At 41.0% G+C, this 21757-nt stretch overlaps 1 protein-coding gene across 2 annotated transcripts in view; it reads right to left on the reverse strand.

The window, feature by feature from the left end:
* Positions 1-1963: 1963 nt before the first annotated feature.
* kremen1 (kringle containing transmembrane protein 1) overlaps positions 1964-21757 on the reverse strand; it is a 55999-nt gene continuing 36205 nt past the window's right edge. Inside the window, exons 4-9 of one of the 2 annotated variants that reach the window (XM_034117580.1) lie at positions 12118-12242; positions 10304-10457; positions 9126-9458; positions 5072-5296; positions 4424-4508; positions 1964-2837 (exon numbers count right to left, since the gene is read on the reverse strand). In XM_034117580.1, the coding sequence (XP_033973471.1) occupies positions 2678-2837; positions 4424-4508; positions 5072-5296; positions 9126-9458; positions 10304-10457; positions 12118-12242 (1082 nt within the window). In that variant the 3' untranslated portion in view covers positions 1964-2677. The remainder of the gene's footprint in view (positions 2838-4423; positions 4509-5071; positions 5297-9125; positions 9459-10303; positions 10458-12117; positions 12243-21757) is intronic. The other variant, XM_034117581.1, reaches the window with a different exon arrangement.

Genomic DNA, 21757 nt, shown 5'->3' on the forward strand with positions numbered 1-21757 from the left:
GCAGACAGGGAGAATATAGCCTCACATTTTTACAAAACTTCTGATTGACAAAAGAAACGTTTTTTTTTTTTAAAGGCTTCAAATGATTTCTGATTCTTGGAAAACTGTACATTTTCTGACTTGAATGTCCCCGTGATGCTGCATCGTGTTTCTCCTTTTGTCTCAAGTGCTCAGGTTGCTGCACTAAGTACTTTTTCACTGAAACTGAATGCAAAACTCAATAAGTACTATTTCATCTTGTAATTGGAAGCAGATTTAAGTGCGCTGTGGTTTTCAAACATAATTTCTATTTATCCTGTCAGAGAATGATTGGGGTGACTATCATACCTACGCCGATGGCAAGCTTGTACATTTGACCTTTCACAAGGAGTTTAAGTCAGTCACAGCAATGCACAGAAAATCGTGACAGCTAGGACAGCTGGTGCACAGGGGGCTTTTGGTTATATTTCTGTCTGGGGATATTGTTTACGTTAAAAATAATTTGGCTTGATATCAAGCAAGTTCAAGAGCGGTGGTGGCCCAGGCCGTAGGGACTTGGCATGGGCACCGGATGGTCACTGATTAGAGTCCCAGAATGCCTAAGTAGTACCAAGGTGCCCCTGAACAAGGCACCGTCCCCTAACCATACATAATGGCTGCCCACTGCTCCTAATACTAGAATGGGTCAATGCAGAATCCTGGGCAGCAGTAGGGACTCGGTTTGGGAACCGAAGGGTCGCAGGTTCAAGACTCGATCGAACCAAAAATACGGAGTGTTGAATGGTAGCTGTATTGAGTATGTAAGTCGCTTTGGATAAAAGCCTCTAACAAGTAACATGTAATGTAATGTAGCTGGAGAGGTGTCAGTTAGGCTTCGTGGCAATGCTGAGGTGTCCTTAACTGTATCCCCTAACTGCCCCCCCCCGCCCCTGCGCCGGAACACTGGCAGTCCTTTCGCTCGGCCACCTCTTATAGTCTATAGGTTGATTGTACATGTGTGTATTCGGGCTTATGTGTAATTTGAATGTGTTAATAATGTTGTGTTTTTGTTTTAATATTTTAATTTAACTTTTTACATTTTATTTTATTTCCTTTTAATACCACTGTAAAGTGTCTTTGAGCACCTGAAAAAGCGCTTAGAAATTAAATGTATTATTATTATTATTATTAATTGTGTTATTGTTGATACAAGTTGATCTTATTCTTAATATTAGTCTTGTAGAATTTAAGAAATGTACCACTGTGAAAAGGGGAGAAAAACATCAGTCTATACCTTTAGGCGAAGTTGACGAGAAAGTACTTTTTTCAAATGCCTTGACGAGACACAAAATGAAAGAGCGGACATAAATATCATCACTGAATTACATAATATACAACAATATTCACCCCCCCTCCCGTAATTAAAAGACAACTTAATAAGAACAATATGTTCAGTAAATGTCCAAGACTACACATAAGAGCACACAAAGAAATTAAACAAATGTTTTTTTTTTCAAAGCCTTGTCCGTTTCTACATGAAGAGTTCTATCCTAAAAGGCTGCATGTCCATCATGTAGTAAAAATGTAAAATATCCGGAGAGGTTTTCAGTTGAGTGGAATATTTTTTAAAAGACTTAATGCTTTCAATCACTGTACAAGATGTAGCATTTCTTCTTTAAACTTTACATTTAAGTGGTAGAAATCCTATTTTGGAATGAAACTCTTCACATCCACGCTGATTATAAAGACTCGAGTGAGGGACCCGAAACAGATGTGATGCATCTGAGACAAGGGAAGAGGAGATCCTTAAGGCACTTGAACACCATCAAACCGAAAAGACTCCCACCCACAACCGAGCAGAAAAAGCCCTCAGATCTTCCCAAGCCTCCCTAAATGGCAGTTTGTCTGCACACTGCACCACCCAACCCCCACTCAAGGGGAACAACGCTAGTTATCTCTACACGCAAATCCACATGAGTGCTGAGTGGGCGAGCGCTCTGTGATCTTTTCATTTTTATGGCGAGTGATTCATCCCCAAAGTGCTGTGATATCTACCTTCAGAATGGCGTTTCTGTATCCCGTTTCCCTCTTCTCAGAAAGCTAGTTGTTACGTGAAGCACAACAAAAAGGAAACATTAGCACTTTGCATATGGACTCAAAAAGACAAATAAATAGATTACTTTGAGGGATGGGAGGATTCTGGTTTTTGGCTGTTAGTCGATTTATACAAAACTGTAAAGTGTGAATCAAAGTTTCTTCATCCTCTCCTTGCTGCTGATGAAAGCTGTGACTCTGAAGCACCGGGAAGAGGTTTACCTCCCCGTTTCCGAAACAGACAGTTAGCCGTTAATCTGCACCAGCTTGTGTTTTCTCTGGTGAGCCTGCAGTCTGGAAGGTTTTCAGGAGGTATGCTGACTGTAAGGGACATCCATGGGCGATGGAAATGGAGCCTGACTTTCTTCCTCTGTCAGAGCGTCCTCTTTGGCCCCCACACTCAGTGACAGCCCTGCCTGTCCCACTCCTCTTTGGTGCTGAGCAGGGTGGGAGGGCCACTTGGGCTCAAAGGCCATTTCTTAGCAGTCACTTGTCATTAGCCACTCAGTTGTTCGTGTTGGCGCAGCGCCTCCTATAGTTTCATTGTCTGAGGGCCTGGCTCCTGACGGCCATCGTACAGAGCAGTTGTGTTTGGCGGTGGCGTTTGGTTAGTGGTGGTGCGCAGCTAGTTGCCCACCAGGGGGCTGAGGTCGCCGTGGTGGTTCTTTAGCTTCTTCTTGAAGAGGGAGATGGTGGAGGGCCGGTACAGGATGATCCAGGGCTCAGAGGACGCGGTGCTCTGACTGCAGCTGTCTGAACCGCTCACCGTTGGGATGTTCTGAGACCTGAGAGGGGGAAACAGAGCAATTAGAAAAGATGATATTGGAAAGTCAGGGATTTGTAAATGGTGTCACACTGTCTTGTTAATGTGTCACTCCATGCCTGGTTTCCAATACACTTTGACTAATGGCATTAACAGCAGTGGATGCTTGAATAGGCTTCATTATCTTCCACTTTATATGTTTAATCGAACTGAATCCACTACTATTAATATTCAAAATCTAAACTCTTAGTTCTCTATACCTAAAAGCAGCAATTTTACCTACGTTGGTAAAATAGATATCACTGAAACTATGGAAAAATATTAAATATTGTGTAATTCGGTTAAAAAACGTAAAGGAAGATATCGATGTGTAGTAAAAACTCGGCTTTAAACTTATTTCCAAATTCTTGGTGTTTACTAAATTAATATGTAGTTGGAAGAAAAACTGGGTAACAGAAATTCATTTATTTTCAAGAGACCCTTTAGTAAAAGGGCTCTATAATGCTAATGTTCAGGTTCATATTAGTATTTAGTCTCGACTGGGACATGTTTACATGCTTTAATGTTCAAAAAGCTCTTTATTCTTCTCACACTGCCTGTGCTGCAGCACCTCTTTTCACCCTCTGTCTGAAACCAGAGCCCTCTGATTGCTCAACTGCTTAGAGTTATGTAGGGATGTCACTATGTTACGGAAGGAAACAAAGGAGTCCAATCGAGGTGATGAAAGAAAAAGATTAAACAAATACAAAGAAATACTTAAGATGGTCAATAGAGTAGTTTGGATTCCATTTCCTTTGTGGCTTCTTTATGTCCCCTGTTTAGCTGTAACTTAAAGGGGACCTATCATGCAAAATGCACTTTTGTACGTCTTTTATACATGAATATGTGTCCCCGGTGTTCCAGGGAACTCACCAAGTGTCAGAAAACACAACCCTCTCTATTTTCCTCCATACCCAAATCTCTAAAAAAGGGGCTGCAACGGATCTGATAAAAACTGATCCAGATTTGAACACTGTCCTGACGTCAGGACAGTGGCGCTACGGCTATTGGGCCAACTCCACCAATCAGGAGGAGACAGCCACGGCCATTGCCGTTCGAAAGCGCTGGAGACGCTGTAGTACATATGCCAGGCCTGTAGGTGGTGCTGTTCTCACTGAATCTGCCCTTGCAAAAACAACGCTAAATAAGTGCAAATTGAGCGAAATGAGGCATGGCTAAAATGCATGATCTGTTTGGTATTTTGAAAAAAAAAAAGTATAAATATGCCTTATATAGGTATGGTCCTACACTATATTATTAAAATATAGCATGATAGGTCCACTTTAAGTTATGAATCACTGACAGGAAGAAACAAACGTCATGTAGCATTTCTTTCATGTGTGATCATAGGAAGTCGCTCTGGGTTGAACCTTGGCTAAACATGAAGAACGCAATCATTTGTACTTTGTAGGATGCTACAGTCACATTCAAATGTAACAACTGTGGGAATGTCTTCCTAGTCTTTCACATTTTCCAATATGACATGAATGAAGAATAATCCTACAGATGTAAGCTTTCACATTTGATGCTTGGATGATCATGCACACCTCGAAACATCCTAATACTTACTTGACCGTCATATGGAGCAGCAGCTTCGCCACCATGGCGATGACTGTCAGAATGAGGAGAGCTGCCAGAGCGTAAATGGTCCACACTGCGGAGAGGGAGCAACACCGTTAAAATCAATCAGATCAATCCGATGTATCACCAGGGTAATGAAAAGGAAGTAAAGCAGACTGAAAAGCCAAAGATTATTCAAACAGCGCTGCAGGCACACCTGTGAGCAGCCTTCAGCCAGCAATTTGTCAAGAAATAGTGATGCACTTTGCATTTGTCAGATCGCCCTTGGAGACAGAGCGCTCAGAGTTTGGAAAGAGTGATATTTGGGGAAAAGAGAAAAGCCCTGAACACATCAGTCCACCCTGCGCAGCTTTGACAAGACGCCTGTTTGTGATCAGCAGGGAGACCCAAAGTAACTTCAGTTGTGAGTCATTGACAGGAAAAACAAGCGTCAAGTAGAATGACATCTATGTGTGATCACAGGAAGTCACTGTGGGCAGAAGCTCCCAGAAGCCTCTCATCAAACTAAGAGGATTTCTTAAATACTTTCAGAGAAAACCAGGTCATGCAAATTGGAAGCTCGAGCTCCAAGAAAACCTCCCGCAACATCCCTGCAGAGGTAGAGAGAGGTGCAGTGTATGGTGGGTGTTAACATACTAGCGCTGTGGCTGGTGGTCTCGCCGCGTCCAGCCCACTGACCTGGCATGTTGTGCTCCGGTTTCCCGGGGCTGGACGTGATCACGTAGAGGATCTGGGAGGAGCGTCCGTTGGAGGTGCTGTTGGACCTCTCTGTGACGCCGCCAGCTAGCTGCGGCCCCGCCGTGCTCGAGACGTCCTCCGCTTCATCATCCTCACCTCCTTCGCCCTCCATTGCTCTCAGTGCTGGGGAGACAAAAAGTGAGGTCATTTGGACAGGTTCTCATAGTAGATGTTGTTAACTTCAAGCCGACACAGTGCAACATTATCATTTATTTGGGGCGGTGTTCCATTCAATGTACGTTCAGTATTCTCGTCGTAGATCTGCTTTTGGTTTCCACCTTCTCCTGTGCAAGAGATCTGTGGCTGTACTCACAAAGCTTACACATACAAAGAGTTGCTTTTAGTGATGAAATTCTACTAAAGTTCTTGGAATTATGGTGTTTTTTTTAAAGTTTCCCCCTATATTTAGAACTGGATCTTAGTAAAATGACACAATTATCTCAGTGCTTCAGTGAGCTTCTAAGTGTGAGTTTTTAAAGCAGAGGACAAAATGCCAAAAGACTAAGAGTGATATATTCAAACACTGAATGACATTTTTGACACAGTTCATGAAAAGCTACAGATTAGTCGACCTGTAGCAAAAACAATGTGCCGTGACATTTTGTGGCTGATCTCATCAGAGCAAAAATAACACCAAATAAAAGTGATCACAACACTTAAGATATTTGGCAATTGCATAAATACAACATTGAAATTCACACAGTTACAGTGCAATATAGTTGGTGGTTACTAAAGCACATTTATATGGAAGCAAAAAACGAATTTATTTTAGGATATACGGGATGCCAGTTGTGACATATAAATAAATAATAAAGCTCCTTTTATATTTTATTTAATTGATGTATTTAAATGTCATTTTAAAGACAAGTTTCAGTTGTATATTGAAATGCTTTTAAAGTGTTTTATTTGTTGTAAAGCACTTTGAGAAAAGGGCAAAGTGTACTGCAAAACTACACAACTTTATGTGCATGTTTGCGCTGTAATATCCTTACCACCATATCTTTTGTGAATTCTCCCCAAAGTCTTTATTTCGCTCTTAGTCATTTGCATAACCATGAATAGATAAGCATACAACATAAGGAATGGGTTGGAAATAAGTTCTGAGATATGGAAGAGGCTACCATCCACCTCCATTACTGAAGCAACTTTATCGTTCATTTTTGTCATCTTCATTAAAGTGGACCTATCATGCTATATTTGAATAATATAGTGTAGGACCATACCTATATAAGGCATATTTATACTTTTTTTTTTTCAAAATACCAAACAGATCATGCATTTTAGTCATGCCTCAATTCGCTCTATGTGCACTGTTTTAGCTCTGTTTTTGCAAGGGCTGATTCTGTGAGAACAGCACCATCTACAGGCCTGGCATATGTACTACAGCGTCTCCAGCACTTTCGAACGGCAATGGCCGTGGCTGTCTCCTCCTGATTGGTGGAGTTGGCCCAATAGCCGTAGCGCCACCGTCCTGACGTCAGGACAGTGTTCAAATCTGGATCAGTTTTGATCAGATCCGTTGCAGCCCCTTTTTTAGAGATTTGGGTATGGAGGAAAATAGAGAGGGTTGTGTTTTCTGACACTTGGTGAGTTCCCTGGAACACCGGGGACACATATTCATGTATAAAAGACGTACAAAAGTGCATTTTGCATGATAGGTCCCCTTTAAGTTATTCTTTCTATCTTTTTATTAATCCTGTATTCCTACTTGAGTACTGTTAAAGATCTGATACACCTCCTATTCTATCTATTATATCCAGGCTTTCACAGCTCCAGTTAGGCGAGCAATGTATGCTGTGCCGGAGACCCAGATGTGGAAAAGCTCTGCCATGTCATTTCTACAAGTTGAGGACACGTATCACTTAACGCCCCTTTAATTACCCCTGAGGGTAAAGTGTGCTGTTTAGCAGGCACGCAGTAATAGGATACATCACGCTGATCATGTCGTTGAAAGCATACACGGCAGTCACGAGTGAATATTTAATGTGTTTGTAAAGAAACAGATCGACTTTGCAAAAACACTCATGTGTGCTGTAAACATGCGGTGTGGTGAGAGCTTCTATGCCCCCCCCCTAACACATTATTCAAAGAACTGTTTGCAATAAATTATATTTGTTTTAACCTGCTTACAGTGCCAGATGTGGCACAGTTTGTTCATCAAAGCAGCAGTGCCAGAGAGCCTGAACTATTTCGACTCATTTATGAGTTCCCGGAGGAAAGCAATATATAAATAAAATCAACTCTGCCTTTAATTTACTTCTCCTAAATACAGACGTGTTTTATTTAAAATCACTATGTTATTTGAGAATGTTCTTGCTTCTGAGAAACAAACTGTGGCATGTTGCACTTCACTCTTTCATTATCTTTCCTAAATGTTCATTTGCAGTAAGCTTTGTTTGAGAAAAACATCTCAGAAATGTATCAGTTAGAAATAAATTAAGCTTTGAAAATTTGCCTCAAACTAATCTTAGGTTTGTGTCTCTTTGAATTGAGTGGGAACAAAATCACAATTGATGAGTACAAATACAAATAATTGTAATTCTCAGCTTTGATTCACATTCACAAAACACCCTAAGGCTAATCACTGCTTCTAATTAGCGGAGTTATGAGAGACAAAAGCTAAACAAATGTTTACTGGTTCTCCCTTTGACGTACTCCAGCTGCTCTGCCTCAACTCATTGTGATTTAATGAGTGTTCTTAACACATTACAGTTCAACCTGACAGTGATGTTCCCAGAACTTCCCACATGTTTCCCATTTGCAAAAAAAATACCATTCTTCAACTGAGAGCGTTTATTTTCAAATGACTGCTTCGACTGCTAAACTTGCCATAAAATAGATATGAGCTATATTAAGTGCGTATACTTTAACTTTGTCTTCCTGTTGTCTTCCTGTTTATGTTATTTGTTTCTGCACCCAGGTCACTACAGTATGTGTTCTTATCTCTATCTCGCTGAGAAAAATCCACCCTATTACAGGAGGTGACCTTTTTCTCATATCATGTCACAGATTCCATTTATTGCTACACTATGCCTCACGTAAAACAAGAACCAAGATGAGAGCAGAAGGGATCGTGCCAGTCCAGAGGTCAGCGGATTTTGACATTCCAATATTGTTTTTACTGTAATGCTAGCGGCAAGAAAAATGACAGAGGATTATAAATGAAGGCAGAGGGGAAAGAGCGGGGACAGATTGCCTCCAAGAGTAGCGAGCTGTGAGCTTGAATGTCACCTACACTGAATTATATCACGGTGTGCTCCTCTCATGCCTCCAGAAATTAGTCTGTTTAATCATTTTTGGTGCAGTCAGGCTCATTCTGAGATGATGTTTAGTAATACAATAAACAGAGAACAGCTTTACTTTTTTTACCATTCACTTTTCTACATTCTAAAGAGTAGTTGGGGGAGATGAAAACAATTATTTTCTGTGAGGTCTTGAACTTTCTGAGAGCTTTTAGTCCCCCAGCTGCATGTCTGCTCTACAGTGGAATCACGTTATCGTAAGGCCCGATGAATCAAGTATTTTGTATGTAGGTGGCATAAGAACTCGCTGTGCAATTCACCAAGGAGTGCTCTGGAGCAGCAAAGCAGCCTGCCGCTGCTTGATAAGAGAGTGAGTTCCTAGAAAAACAAAACATTATTTAAATATGCAGAATCTCCCCGGGGCTGTGAGACATTGACTAGCAAATGGAAAGAGAAGAGGGCCTGCCAGTGGCGTGACAACTGCCTCGCCACAGCTAAAAGGCGGTAGTCCTTGAAACCAGGGCTGCCATGCAAAACTCCATCATGGAGGAGGCCAGTCAGCACGCACCTGATTATGCAAATGAGCACTGTAGTTCAGGATGTTGGCTATAACTCTAACCATACATTAGAAAAGATATTGGAGACATTTTACAACATTTGTCCTTCGATGCAATCATTCTCATTGAATATACAAACAGTCCAAGTCCTACCTTGGTAAAGCAGAGCAAATCCCTGGGCCTGGTTGGTGCGGTCAGAGTAGAAGTACAGAATGACATGGTCTCCTGTGACGTTCACTAGCTCCCTCGGAGGGCTGCGCCAGTCGAAGCGCGCCAACACCTGGTTGTTGTTGCCGTCAAGGAGCTCCACCATGTCCGTCTGGTCGGAGATTTCAAAGAAAGTGAAGTTGAAGAGGATGGCGTAGGCTCCAGGGACGTGGATGGTCCAGTAGCAAACTCGGCCAGCCCCGTACTTGTCTGGGAAATCAGGGGAGTAGATCACTCCGGATGGAGAGGAGTAGTTTCCACCACAGGCCCCCACACGTGCTGGAAGAAAGAGAAAAACTAGATAAAATTTGACCGTGTCAAAATGTAGAAGCTTTTGAGATTGTTCAACAAACTGGGTACTGGGTTTTCGTTGGTCACATGAGAGCCTCTGTAACGAATCCGTTACGATTGGCATCGTCCCTAAAAATTACTTTGAATGAGTCATGATGTGACTGATCCACATTAAATACAATTTATTTGACAATGCTATTTTAAAGCAATGAGTCACCTCATTTTGCCTTACATCAAAATCGCAATGAGTTCCATGAAGTGAGGTGAGAAGATTTCAATTTGGGAAAGAGAGAGGTATTGGATCAGTATTTAGTACAGGCAGGCTACAGTGTTTGCTTCTGAAACTATGCACAATTTGATGTCTGTATTTCTGAATTTGTTTAAGTTGGTTGCTTAACATGAGTTAAGGAACAAGAGTTGGTATTAGGAGTGAAAAGGTACGATAGCTTGTAATGACGTTCCTAAAACATTCAAAATGTTACTCAAATTAAAAAGATTTGACTTTTCATGCATGACAAACGGGTACTAAACATGTCCAATATTTTACAATACATTGTGTCAATGTAGAGTCATGTGGAAGACTATAGATCACAACTGTGTGTGAGGAAAGAAGGGCTGTTGGTGACAAGGACATTTATTTCTGGGCCTTCTGGCGGCAAACTGAATCCTTAATTAAAGAAAGTATTTGGAGGAAGGTGGAAGGTTAAGATGACAAACCCAAGGACAAGTTCCCCCCCAGCAGGGGTTATTACCACAGATACAAATGTATTTTGTAACTTATATTTCCCTGGAAATCTTAAAATCAAAGTTGTTATGTCCCCCCCCAGACTTACTGTCAAAGATGATGACCCAGCCGTCCCCCCCGCAGGGCTGTGTGTGTTCTCCGAAGCAAACATGGTTACACTCCATGCTAGGCGACTCGCCGTGGTCATGTTGTTCCACTTCGTTGCCACAGAAACAAGCATATCCTGACTCCATGCCGGCGAGCTGCAAAACACAAAAGGAGTTATGCAAATCATTGCATCAGAAATTCAAAACAAACGTTGGTCAACACTTTCCATAATGCTATTCATTATAAATCCATTTGGCATGGGGGCCGGCGAGGAAAACATTGACTGCTGAGGGAACAAACTTTTAGCTGGGAACATGACGATTTTGAATATTCTTTTTAAAAATGTGTGTTAAATAACATTGTTAAATTAAATTATTTGCATAGTTTTATTTGTGTTAACACTCACTTCACTGCATGGAGATTAAAGTCCCTAATTGCTCTTTCTATCCTGATTAGAAGGTGCTATAATCTGAGTCTGGATAATAACAACCTCTCAGCCAATGAGAAGCCTCCCTTCAAACACACAGGGTGTAGAATAGAAACAGAACATAAAACATAAATAGCGACTACCTATCTTTCAAATGAAACTGTTAGTAAACTGTTCCTGAAGCAGAAATGTGAAACGTCAAAAAACCTTCACACAATCTTGACCTCGTCACTACTGGCTTCTTGTTCTCAAAAGAGCTATTGTCCCTCATTAAAAAGGACACCATTGTCCAATTTTAGGCCCTAAATGAATCCACACAATTGAAGGTACTGCATCATTTCCCACTCTGCGTATTATGCCATGGGATAGGAATGTATGGAGCCCGTGCTCGCACCAAGATGTATCAAGCTACGTCCTTGTTGCATTATTCTATCTGATGGAGTAACACCAACGTGAATACTTCTGGCAGAAGCAAACAAGCGATGGATAACTCATCGGGCATGCTCTTTGTCAAAAAAGTCACACAGGATTCCAAGCATTGACGTTTGGCATGCGCATTAAGAACGGTGACCGTCCAAGGGTAGGCAGACGATGCCAATCTGCCACCACTTCCTGTAACATCTGCTGAATTGAGAGAGGAGGTGGGGGGGGGGGGGAGCTGTCAGTATCTGTCAATGCAAACGGAGCTGAACCGGATCTGCTGGGACAGAAAATGAACACCTGGCACTGCTTATAGTTGGGACAATGGCATGCCAGATACAGAGATGAGAGACAAAAACGCATTGAGGAGGAGGGGCCACCGGGCTAATAACCATTCATTTCCAGCTGTCAGCCTTGATTGCGGTGATGATTTGTCATCTGCTGGTTGGTTCGAAACAGGAAGTTTGATGGCTGAATAAAGAGGGCATAGACTGAACTGGGGACCATTGTGATAGCTGTCAGGAAATTGCCCGTAAATGCCCAATGATTTACATAAAAGCTTGACTATGGCTAGAGCCAATTGACGTGGGCAATTGACTGGACACTTTTTCATTCATGAAAAAATGAGGGGGACACATTTGAATTTCAGTACAGTAGACGTTTGAATCTCTTCTTCTACAGAAGCTGACTTCAGATATAAACTTGGACGAGTTTGTTATTTAAGGTCCCCTATTATACTGTTTTTCATCAATATATTATAGGTCTCAGATATATACAAAACATGTCTCTGAAGTGTTTGGCTCGAAATACCAAACAGATCATGCATTGTAGCATCCCATAATCCCCTCTGTTTCTGCCCTGTTTCAAAAGTGCTGATTCTTTGTCTGTTACTTTAGATGAAATGTTTATGTATAGAAGACATGAAAAAGGTGATTTTGCATAATAGGTGACCTTTAAGCATTTCTCACCTTGTATCTCTGCTTCCTACAGAAGCTAATGCAGTTCTGGATGGTGAGTTTATTGGAGGTCTCGCTGGTGCCGGACAAAGTGGGCGGGTCGCCGCTGTCTCTGAAGCAGCCCAAGTTCCCAGGCACTGTAGGGAGAAAAGTGGAGAGTGAAAAAACAATCAGTCACACACATCAACTGAGATGCTATCTGTCTAATACGCTAATTATTAGCATTTCCTGTGCAAATATGAGGGTGTTTTTTGTCATTTCGAGCGTCATGTCCAGGTTTCCTTTTAGATTCATTGCATGATTTGTCTCTGGTCTGTATTTTAAGAAACAAAACATTCCCTGCATGCCTTGAACAGTCATGTGCCTCATGGCCTCATCCAGTTCTATCATCATGTTTGTGATGATAGAACTTAAACAATTTAGGCAAACAAAAGAACAATCCCCAGTGACACACTCAAAAAGAATCTTAAACCTCTGTGTGAATGTTTTGGTGTGATTTGCCAAGACAACAATTTGGCTTCTGAAGAAAAGAGAAGAGGAGGAGGAGTTGGGAGAGAGGGACAGGGATGTTTTGAGTCCCAGCAAAAGGGAGCTGGAATCTAGAAAATGTACCGTGTCAGAAGGGAGCACAAGTTGCATCAGATTCGGGATTTAACATTTTCTGCATGTGTGACTGCGTGTGCGGCAACAAATCATATTTCCTCAATTCTATGGGCCAAGAAACGTTTTTTTTATTTATTTTTTATGAAGTGCCTTTCCAGAAGGTATTTGACTAATGACAAAGTCTGGAAGGAGGCCAAGTCCAACACCTTAGATCTACATTAAAAGCAGGTTTAATTTGAACCCCTTCAGAGCACAAAGGGACTACAGATGAAAAATAGCCTCTTGGCTAACTCTGGCACATTTACAGAAATGTTGATTAATGTGCACTGCCCCTGTTAAATAAATGAATAAATAAACAAAAGGGATATTAGCGCATGAGCTAAAATTAATGCTACAAAGTTTTCAGTTTCAGACTTCTACTCGGGTCGAACTTTGGTCTAATTTTCATCAAACAATGCAAGCAGCATCAACTACTTCTGAGTTTTACTTTTGTATACCCTCTTGGTTTTCACCGTTGTTGCAGCCCATCACATCAAAAACGACTGAACTCTAAAATGTTTGTGAGGCGAGACCTGGGGATGTTTGACACAAATAGGCCAACAATCACAGATTGATCACAGACCACACAGATGGAAGATGGATGTTGATACCTTTCCTGATCATATTATCCGCCTGCCTCCTTTAATCCACTTTGTATTCGTCAAATAGTAAGCAATCTTAAAATAAATCCAGCACAGTGATTAAACATGCAAGGCCTTAAACTCAACGTTATAATTAGGAAGTGCCAAAAAAGCCTTGAGGAGACTATATCCCATGTGGGATTTGTTTTTCATTGCGATTCAAACCGACTTACTCTTGTTTAATTTCCACGTTTCTGAGTTTGAACAAATTTGACAAACAGAAGTAAAACCACAATCAAAAGCAATTTCCGTTGCAAGTATGAAGAATCTCCCCCCGAAGATTTTCAGTCTAATTGGAATTGCTGCCATCTGACCGTAGGGGACAAAAAAGCTCATTAGGAAAAGACAAGAGCAAGGATTGGGACCAAAGTAGCTGTCAATATTGGTCTGAGACATAACAAATCAAAAGCATGTGACATTACAAAACACCCTTGTTATTTTTTCAAGTGCAGTTTAACTCAAACCTGCTTTAATACAGAGCTCAAAGTGTGATGCTTCCTAAATTCGTGCAGCATGTAATTACACAATTAGTAACGTTTTCCAAGACCAATCCATGCGACACAAATACTTAATTTTGTTCGAACTCTAAAAAATTGGAACGATCATATTTGTGTTGAGTAACACATTTAAATATGAATGCAAACTCTATTTAGCAGAGAACTCAGTGATGCTGTCTCCCCACAAAGACAGCATGTGATCATAAGTTAGATATTACACAGGAGCATGTCCTGTCTGTCTGTGAGCAAGTCTCGCTTTGTGGATCCTGCAAAGTCTGACAACAAGCTCAGAGACCGTGGAGCGTTGTGTCCCCTGATTCTGTCTCGCCTCTGAAAATCTCTGGAGCTTTTTCGTTGTTTTGTGTCTTTTCCTGTCACACATTTGCATATTGAAAGCTGCTCGCCTGATATCAGCAGGTTCCCTCCAGTGACGCAAGTACAAGCGTGTCATGATTTCATTTTGAGATCTAATAGTAGGGATCAGCATGCAATCTGAATATTTCTAAAATAATTGTCGATCTAGGGCTTTAATAAATTAAATAATTTAATAAAAACATATATCGTCTTTCAATGGAATGATTTCTTTTTAAAGGGAATACTCCTTCATTTATCATTTGTTTTTACACAACATTCAGGGTTTAGCTGTAAATATGCATTGCAACAATTTTACTTTAAACTGTTACGATCATTTTGCAACAAAAAAAAGAATCGGAAGAAAGAATACTGACAATCTTTTATTAGAAAATTGTTTAATTCACCCCCAAAAAAAATTGTTCACAATGTAGTTATCTGAAATTGAAGATTTATTTAACACTAGAACCGCCAACCGGGTCAATTTGACCCAGAGCTGTTTTCTTTTGTGTGTAACTTTTTTTCAATAAAATATTAAAGTCTTCCAGTCCGTGACTTTTCCTGAAAGTGTGTTATGTAGCACCCTATGTTGTTAAAAATTGTCAATATGAAGTCAGATTGAAGAAATTGCCCCAAAAATTGCCATTTATACCTATTTCCGCCAAGCGGGTCATATTGACCCCACCCCTTTTCATATAAACATGACGTGTTGCTATAGCAACGCCTTTTGTCTACTGCGGTTCCTTATAGATTGAGAGATAGATTGAGAGAGAGAGAGAGATAGAGACAGTCTGTAGTGAAGGAGTGCGCTCCCGCTCACGGGAGACTGCTCGCGCTGCGCTCCGCAGCAAACAGCTGTGGGGCGAGTTGAAAGTACGTTATGCTGGCCGCGGTGTCTAAATAAAGCTTCCGGGCCAGCGGGCCATTTATAATGTCGAGCCCTGAGAGTCCACAGATTATATTGGTATACGTTTCATCCCTGTGCGATCAAAACTCACTGTTCAATAAAATAATATTTTACCTTGAAAATCAATGCATTCTAATAGCGGGTCAATTTGACCCAGGTGGCGGTTTTAGGTATAAAAAATCTCTGGCGGTTCTAGTGTTAATGAATAACCAGAAAACATGCTATATCATGATATCCATTGTTATTAAGATAGGAAATTGTCTATATTCATTGTCATATCACCCAGCCCGATATAGAGGGGAACCACTCAAAACTGCCATCATGAAATGAAGTCACCCTGATAAAGACCTCACACGGGCATTGTTTTGGGGGGTTGTTCCCAATGTCAACTGTCTGGCTGGCACGAAAACCTCATGCACAACAGATGCTGAAAACTCTTTCTGTTTATGTAAGAATGAGGCACAAAGGCTTTGGGGGAAAAGGGTGACATTGTGTCCACAAGAATGTCCACCAGCGACTGGAAAAGTGACAAAGGGGACTGAAGTGAAACGACCAGAGACGGCCGCGCAGAACTGTGTTTGACAGCTCAATATTTCAAGACAAGGTCCTCAGACTCCCTCAGACCAGCAATTAACCATGTACAATGTTCCCAACCGTGCCAAAGCGTTATACATGGATTTATATGGTTGTTTGAATCATTTAGCGATACTCCATGGCGCACACTTGCAGGATTATATGACATGTTGAAGGTAAACATGACAGCAATAAGAATCTTCGAGGTACTTCAAGGACAGTCCTGTGACAGCAGGTTCTTCTCATCCGTGACTTAAGTATAGACTGGATTAACCCCAGTGGAGTGTGCAGGGATGGATGTTTGTGGGGGGGGGGGGGGGGAGATAAACACCTGGTTGGGAATCTGCAACTCTCAGAGCAGGTACCACTTCAATGGAGTTTTGAGAAGCAGAGGAGAAAATGTTACTGTAGGGTTCAACAAGCGGATTAAAGGCAGCACTACTCCTTTTTCATTTTGATTTGACAAGATGATTGCAGACTACAGTCAATTGATCAGTCCTCTCGTCCCAGGGGCTGTGAAGAGCAGCAGGCGATGGGATCGTATCACACCCGACTACTGGAGATTTGTAGGGACTGGACACAAAGAGGGCAGCAGCCTCAGCTCACACATTCTCTGCATGTAGTGTTTATCAAAAAGAAGTGTACAAAATGAATGTAATCTCCTTGGCAAAGCACTGTTCCTTCAAAACATCTGCTTTGCAGGCGCAACAAGTGCAAATATCTCCAAGTATAATAAAAAGAAAAAAACACACAAACACATTCACTTCAAAGCTGTCGGTGGAATTTAGACTTTAACGAGCCAGAGGGGAGAAATGGAGGAAACACAAGGTGCATAAACGCTCCAGTCAGCCCAGACCAGACCTCTGAAAACCTCAGGAGATCTCTGCAGGAGGGGCAGACTCCCACAAGGGAAACAAAAGAAACAACACACTGGGAGCTGAACAAGGCTTGACTGCAGCCAGACTCGTCACAAACGCGGCAGTCTGCTGCATGCGCTCAGAAAAAGAGCAGTCAGGTAGCCTTCCCACAATGCAACACACAGTGCACTGCAGACAGGAGGCTGCTGGCAAAACAACAACGTTCACGAGTGTCTGTGCAGCAGGCAGAAGGAGACACCTCTGTTGACGCAGCAGACACAACAAGGAAACATAATTACAGTTATACATTTCTTTGACATCTAGAGGGTAAAGAGCAAAAGCAATCACAAAAATGCATTTGAAGACGCGGGGAGCAAGAGATAGAGTTTAAAAACAATGTTTTCCTTATAATAGGGCTGGGTGTCTCTCTCTTTTCACAATAGATTTACTCTGAGCAGCGTGCTTGCTGAGGTAAGAGAGGGAGATAGAGAAATAATACGGAGCCCTAAGCAACAAGGAACCTTTAAAGTCTGTTCTTCATAATCTCAGCTGAAACACTGGAGGATTTCACTAGAAAAGCTATTTTCACAGTCAGTCCTAATCCTATAATCTAAAAGAGAAGCCGTGATGACACTGAATACATGTAGATACAAGAGCCTAAGGGTTGAAAATACATTTAATAAAGCACCGACATTAAAGCAGAGGAAAACACAAAAACCTTTCAAATACAAACTGAAATGTGTCTACCAACAAAAACATATTTTTTCATAGGTTTTTTTTTGGGTGGGACTCCCAATAAGCATAATAAGGCCCCTTTAATGTAAGATATCTGATGTTTATTAGGTATTATATTGACAATAATACAAAAAAACTTGATTTGATACCAAAACGATACAATAACAGCTGTTGTGTGTAATCATTATTAGTTTCAGTTTTTTTATTTGTATGCATTTGAATATTTCTGATTTATAGCCTCTTTGCTCAAATCTTCTGACCATTTGGCTGAATTAAGTCTCAATTTTTTTTTCCGTTTTCTCCCATTACCTGAAGTCATTCATATTCATTATTCGGGGGGAGAGTTCCTGTCAGGTGATTTTGTTGAACTCTGCTTGTTTGTTCTCTGAATGGACCGTCAGTTGGCGCCTGATATATTCTGGATGTGGGAGCATGAAAGGTCAGTTTAGGGTCTGACTGATAGCGCCCACACAGATCAGGAAGGAGATATAGTCACTGTGGCTCTCAGTAACTGACGGCGTGGGGCTTTCCATAATGAATGGTTGTAGTCATGGTGAAATACAATCACAGTTGTTTCTCTATTTGAAGAACAATTTAGTTAATATTCCAGAGATACTTGCTGAATATTTGACAGAGAAATTAATTGCCACTTATTTTAATGATTTACTAATTGCTTCAAGCAAACATGCCATACGTTTGCTGGATCCGGTTCCTCAAGGATTTGATTGTTGTCTCTGTCATGTATGATAAACAAAACAAAAAAGTGTTTTGACTGCTGGTCCAATAAAAAAAGCTATATGATTGTAACATTATGGGAAATAGGGATGCACAATAACATTGGCAAGTCATTGCTATTAGCGGATAAATGTTTTAAGATGAAATATCGGCGGAAATGTACTTTTCCTTCGATAAGGAAGGCAGGTTTATCACATATGACTAATTAATTCATGTTTGACATCATGTGACCTGAGTTAAAGTTGTTCTTTTATTACTTCTAATCAAATTGTGCTTTTGAAAACTATTGTATTATATGTCTGGCAGTGGGTATAAAGATAAGCCATTAAGATAACAGTAGGCTTTATAATATTTGGATTCCACTACAGAAGAGACTACAGGATGTTTCGTCCAAGAAGATGAAAAACCTGTGTGTCTACTGGTATTGGTATAGATCGGCCCAAATGTTTTGAACAATGTTTCCTCTGTTGTCAGTGTCCAAAATCACATGCTTTGCCTTTTGACGGTGTTGTATAATCATCAAAATATGTGTTTTTTATGCCACATTAGCCAATAGACACTTTTTGGATCATTTTCTCACATTGAGTTGACATCTCAGAGATTGAATTTTGATAGAATTTATGATTAGATGGATATAAATTGCATCTGAAGATCTCTGATAGTTATCTCTGGTAGAAGAATCCACTATAATTTGATAACAATCACTAACAATTAACCTCAACATTTACTTTGTCCAAAATCATCCATTTAACAGCACCCCTGCTTCATTAACATCCAATTATAATGTAACCAGACAGAAAAAGTCATTAGTGCTTCGACAATAGAGAAGGGATGTTAAATCCAAGAGGTCAAAAGAGGAGAAGCAACATTTATTAGCACATTCCTAAAGTGCTAAAAGGCTTAATGGGAGTAATTTAAAACACAGGTATGTTGGAGCCTTGGAAACACTGCCAACAACCCATTAATGCACCGCTAGCAGGTTAACCATTCAAATCTGATGCACACACACAAACACACACCTCGTGGACACTTGCCTTTCCAGGAACACAACATAGAAAGGAAACAACACTTATCACAGTCGCTGTTTATGTGATTCCCCCCCCCCCCTTCCATCACGTTATGTCTCTCTGCCTTTAGTCCTCGCTCTGTCTGCCTTTCATTGTGTCTCGGCTCCATGTATTACCCCTTTTGTAGTACAGTATATTCAATACATAAACAAATACAGCTGCTGCGTTTCATCTAGCCTGTGATTAGTCTTGTCGACTGCACACACAAGAAAAATGAGACAAATATGTCACTAACTCCCCCCGGACGACATTTCTGGAAACTCTGCGTTGTTTGTGAGGAGGTGGGAGTAGCTATTATGAGTTTCTGTTGGGGTTCATGCTTTGCTTTTCTATGCAGATCATAAATTATCCAGACTGTAAATGAGAACGGTTAGACAATAAGGGGCTTATTATTGGACGGAATGAAAGAAGTGTTTGTTTCCTGCAGGATGACTTTGCAAGTGGGATGTTCAAAAGACTGCTGGGAGGTGTGAGGGTGTCAGAGAGCCGCCACTGTATGTGGCATACATACACATGCATGTTGTCTGTATGTCCTCTTTTATCACATTTTAACATTTGTGTGTGTGTGCGTCTGTGTGGTATAGGCTTACAACAAGATTGAAATGGAAGAGATCAATGCCCCAGCCCGAGGCCCTGGGAGAGTGACTAACCATCTAATTAGAGGGAAGAAGGAAGAGCCGGAGCTTTAAATGAATTATTAGTGCCTCCTCAGAGACTGGGCCGAACAATGAGGGGAAGAGATGAAAAATGGCCACCACACTGTATCACTGACAGACCAAATAGTCTGCAGTCCCAGGGGACTTGATACTGGGGCGACTTGGGGATGAAAAGACGACACTTTGTGGCCGCCTCAGGCGTTAGATACGCACAGAGCTGCACGTCAATTTATCATACTTCACGTTCAAAGAGATTGACTTGTTGTTGTCTACTGTGGCAGGTTGTGCTGGTTATCTGGATGTGAATGACAGCAGGGAAGTCCCCAGGTATGTGCAGTTTGCAAATGATAGGAACAATGCTACACTTTAGATGGCAGCTTGAAAAGTCCCGCGCTTGATGTTTTTTCTTTATTCATGAACAGAAATGAATGCATTCAGACTGTTTGACATATTTGGGTTGGGAAATATTGTTTAAACTTAACTTAAACTTTCATTTGTTTTTTCAAAGGGAAGTTGCATAAATATGAATTCATCAATGCCTTTTAATTATTCTTGAAAAATTCAACTGGGAGAACTGGCATACGAATACTTGAGGAGGAAACCACAAGAGGCTGAGATATAAAAATGGAAAGCATTGGATAAACATGGTGTTAATCGTACATCATGGGTAAGAAACTGCTATGAAACGGTCTACTGCTACAAACAAAAGTAATGGCTATGAAAATAATGAACAATAGCGAATAATGAAAAAGAGCCTTATCAGCCCTCAAGTTAACAAGTAGCTGTTTGATAAGAGGGTGCAGCAAGAAGAAATGACATGCGCTCATTAATCAAAGGGCCTTATTTAAATGGGATTATCAATGTGCCCTGTGAAGTTAATTAACATATCTGCCCACTGGATTATTACATACTGCATCTTGTGGGCACAGTTTGAGGGCAGCGCAAGAAGCCAGATAATGGATTGATCAAATCAGAAATCCAACATAGTGTATCGTCTGGGGATCATGAATGTGGTCAGTAAATGTTGTTGTTATCTACCCAACAGAATACGTAATTGCAAATAAGAAGGCCATTCGGGAAGCATACAAAAACACTGTTTGTGACCAGAATAATTTCTTAGTCACGTAATTACGTACTTAACTAACGCCATTCCTGGATTATTTTTTTTACACAAACAACAATCTTTCATTAATCTAACAGAGTTGTTTCCTGTGAAGTCGGAAATGTATGTTGAAGATTGTGTGCAAGCAAAAATGTACTCATATTGCTTGGAATTCGTAGGAGAGACATCAAAGAAACTGGTATGAGACTGTGTTGGAATGCTAGCATTGTCACTGTGAGGATGCTATCATGGTGATGTTAGCATTTAGCACAACGTACTGCTGTAGTACATCTAGCTGCTAGCATGGCTGTAGAGATGTTTCATCATTTTCTAACTTATAATTCTAATACATTGAGATGAAATTGGTCTCAACAGACAAAATGGCAAAAACACACACAACATGCACTGTGAGCTCGCATTACACTAGCTAAACACTCTCCAATAAAAAAGTGTAATTTATTAGACCTGCTCAGAAACATGCTTTTCTACATTTGGCTGTGAGCCCTCATTCCTAAGAGCTAAATTGGTTGACCCGATATTAATCCCCCCCCTCTCTCCCAAGACAGGCACTAAACAACGGCCATCTACTTGTTCTCATTAGCAAACATTCTACACAGCGGACTCGCTTCGTAATCGATACCTTTAATTCCCTAATGGCCCCAACTGATTTAACCCCAGCCCTGTGGAGAGAGGGAACGAGCCAGAGAGAAAGGTTAGGAGATTAGATCTACGTGATGTCCTGTGGCTTGTTTTTGTGAGTCTCTACTCTCTAGTTTCTGTCTGAGGGTTTCCTCCCATCACTACAGGCAGGTATTTCCCCTGAGGGCAGGTTCTGGGTGGAGCTATGAGAAGGTCAGAGGTCAGAGTAAGATAACAATGAGCGTGTTCA

Source organism: Trematomus bernacchii, unplaced genomic scaffold (genome assembly GCF_902827165.1).
Source record: "Trematomus bernacchii unplaced genomic scaffold, fTreBer1.1, whole genome shotgun sequence".
In the NCBI taxonomy this organism is placed as follows: Eukaryota; Metazoa; Chordata; class Actinopteri; order Perciformes; family Nototheniidae; genus Trematomus; species Trematomus bernacchii.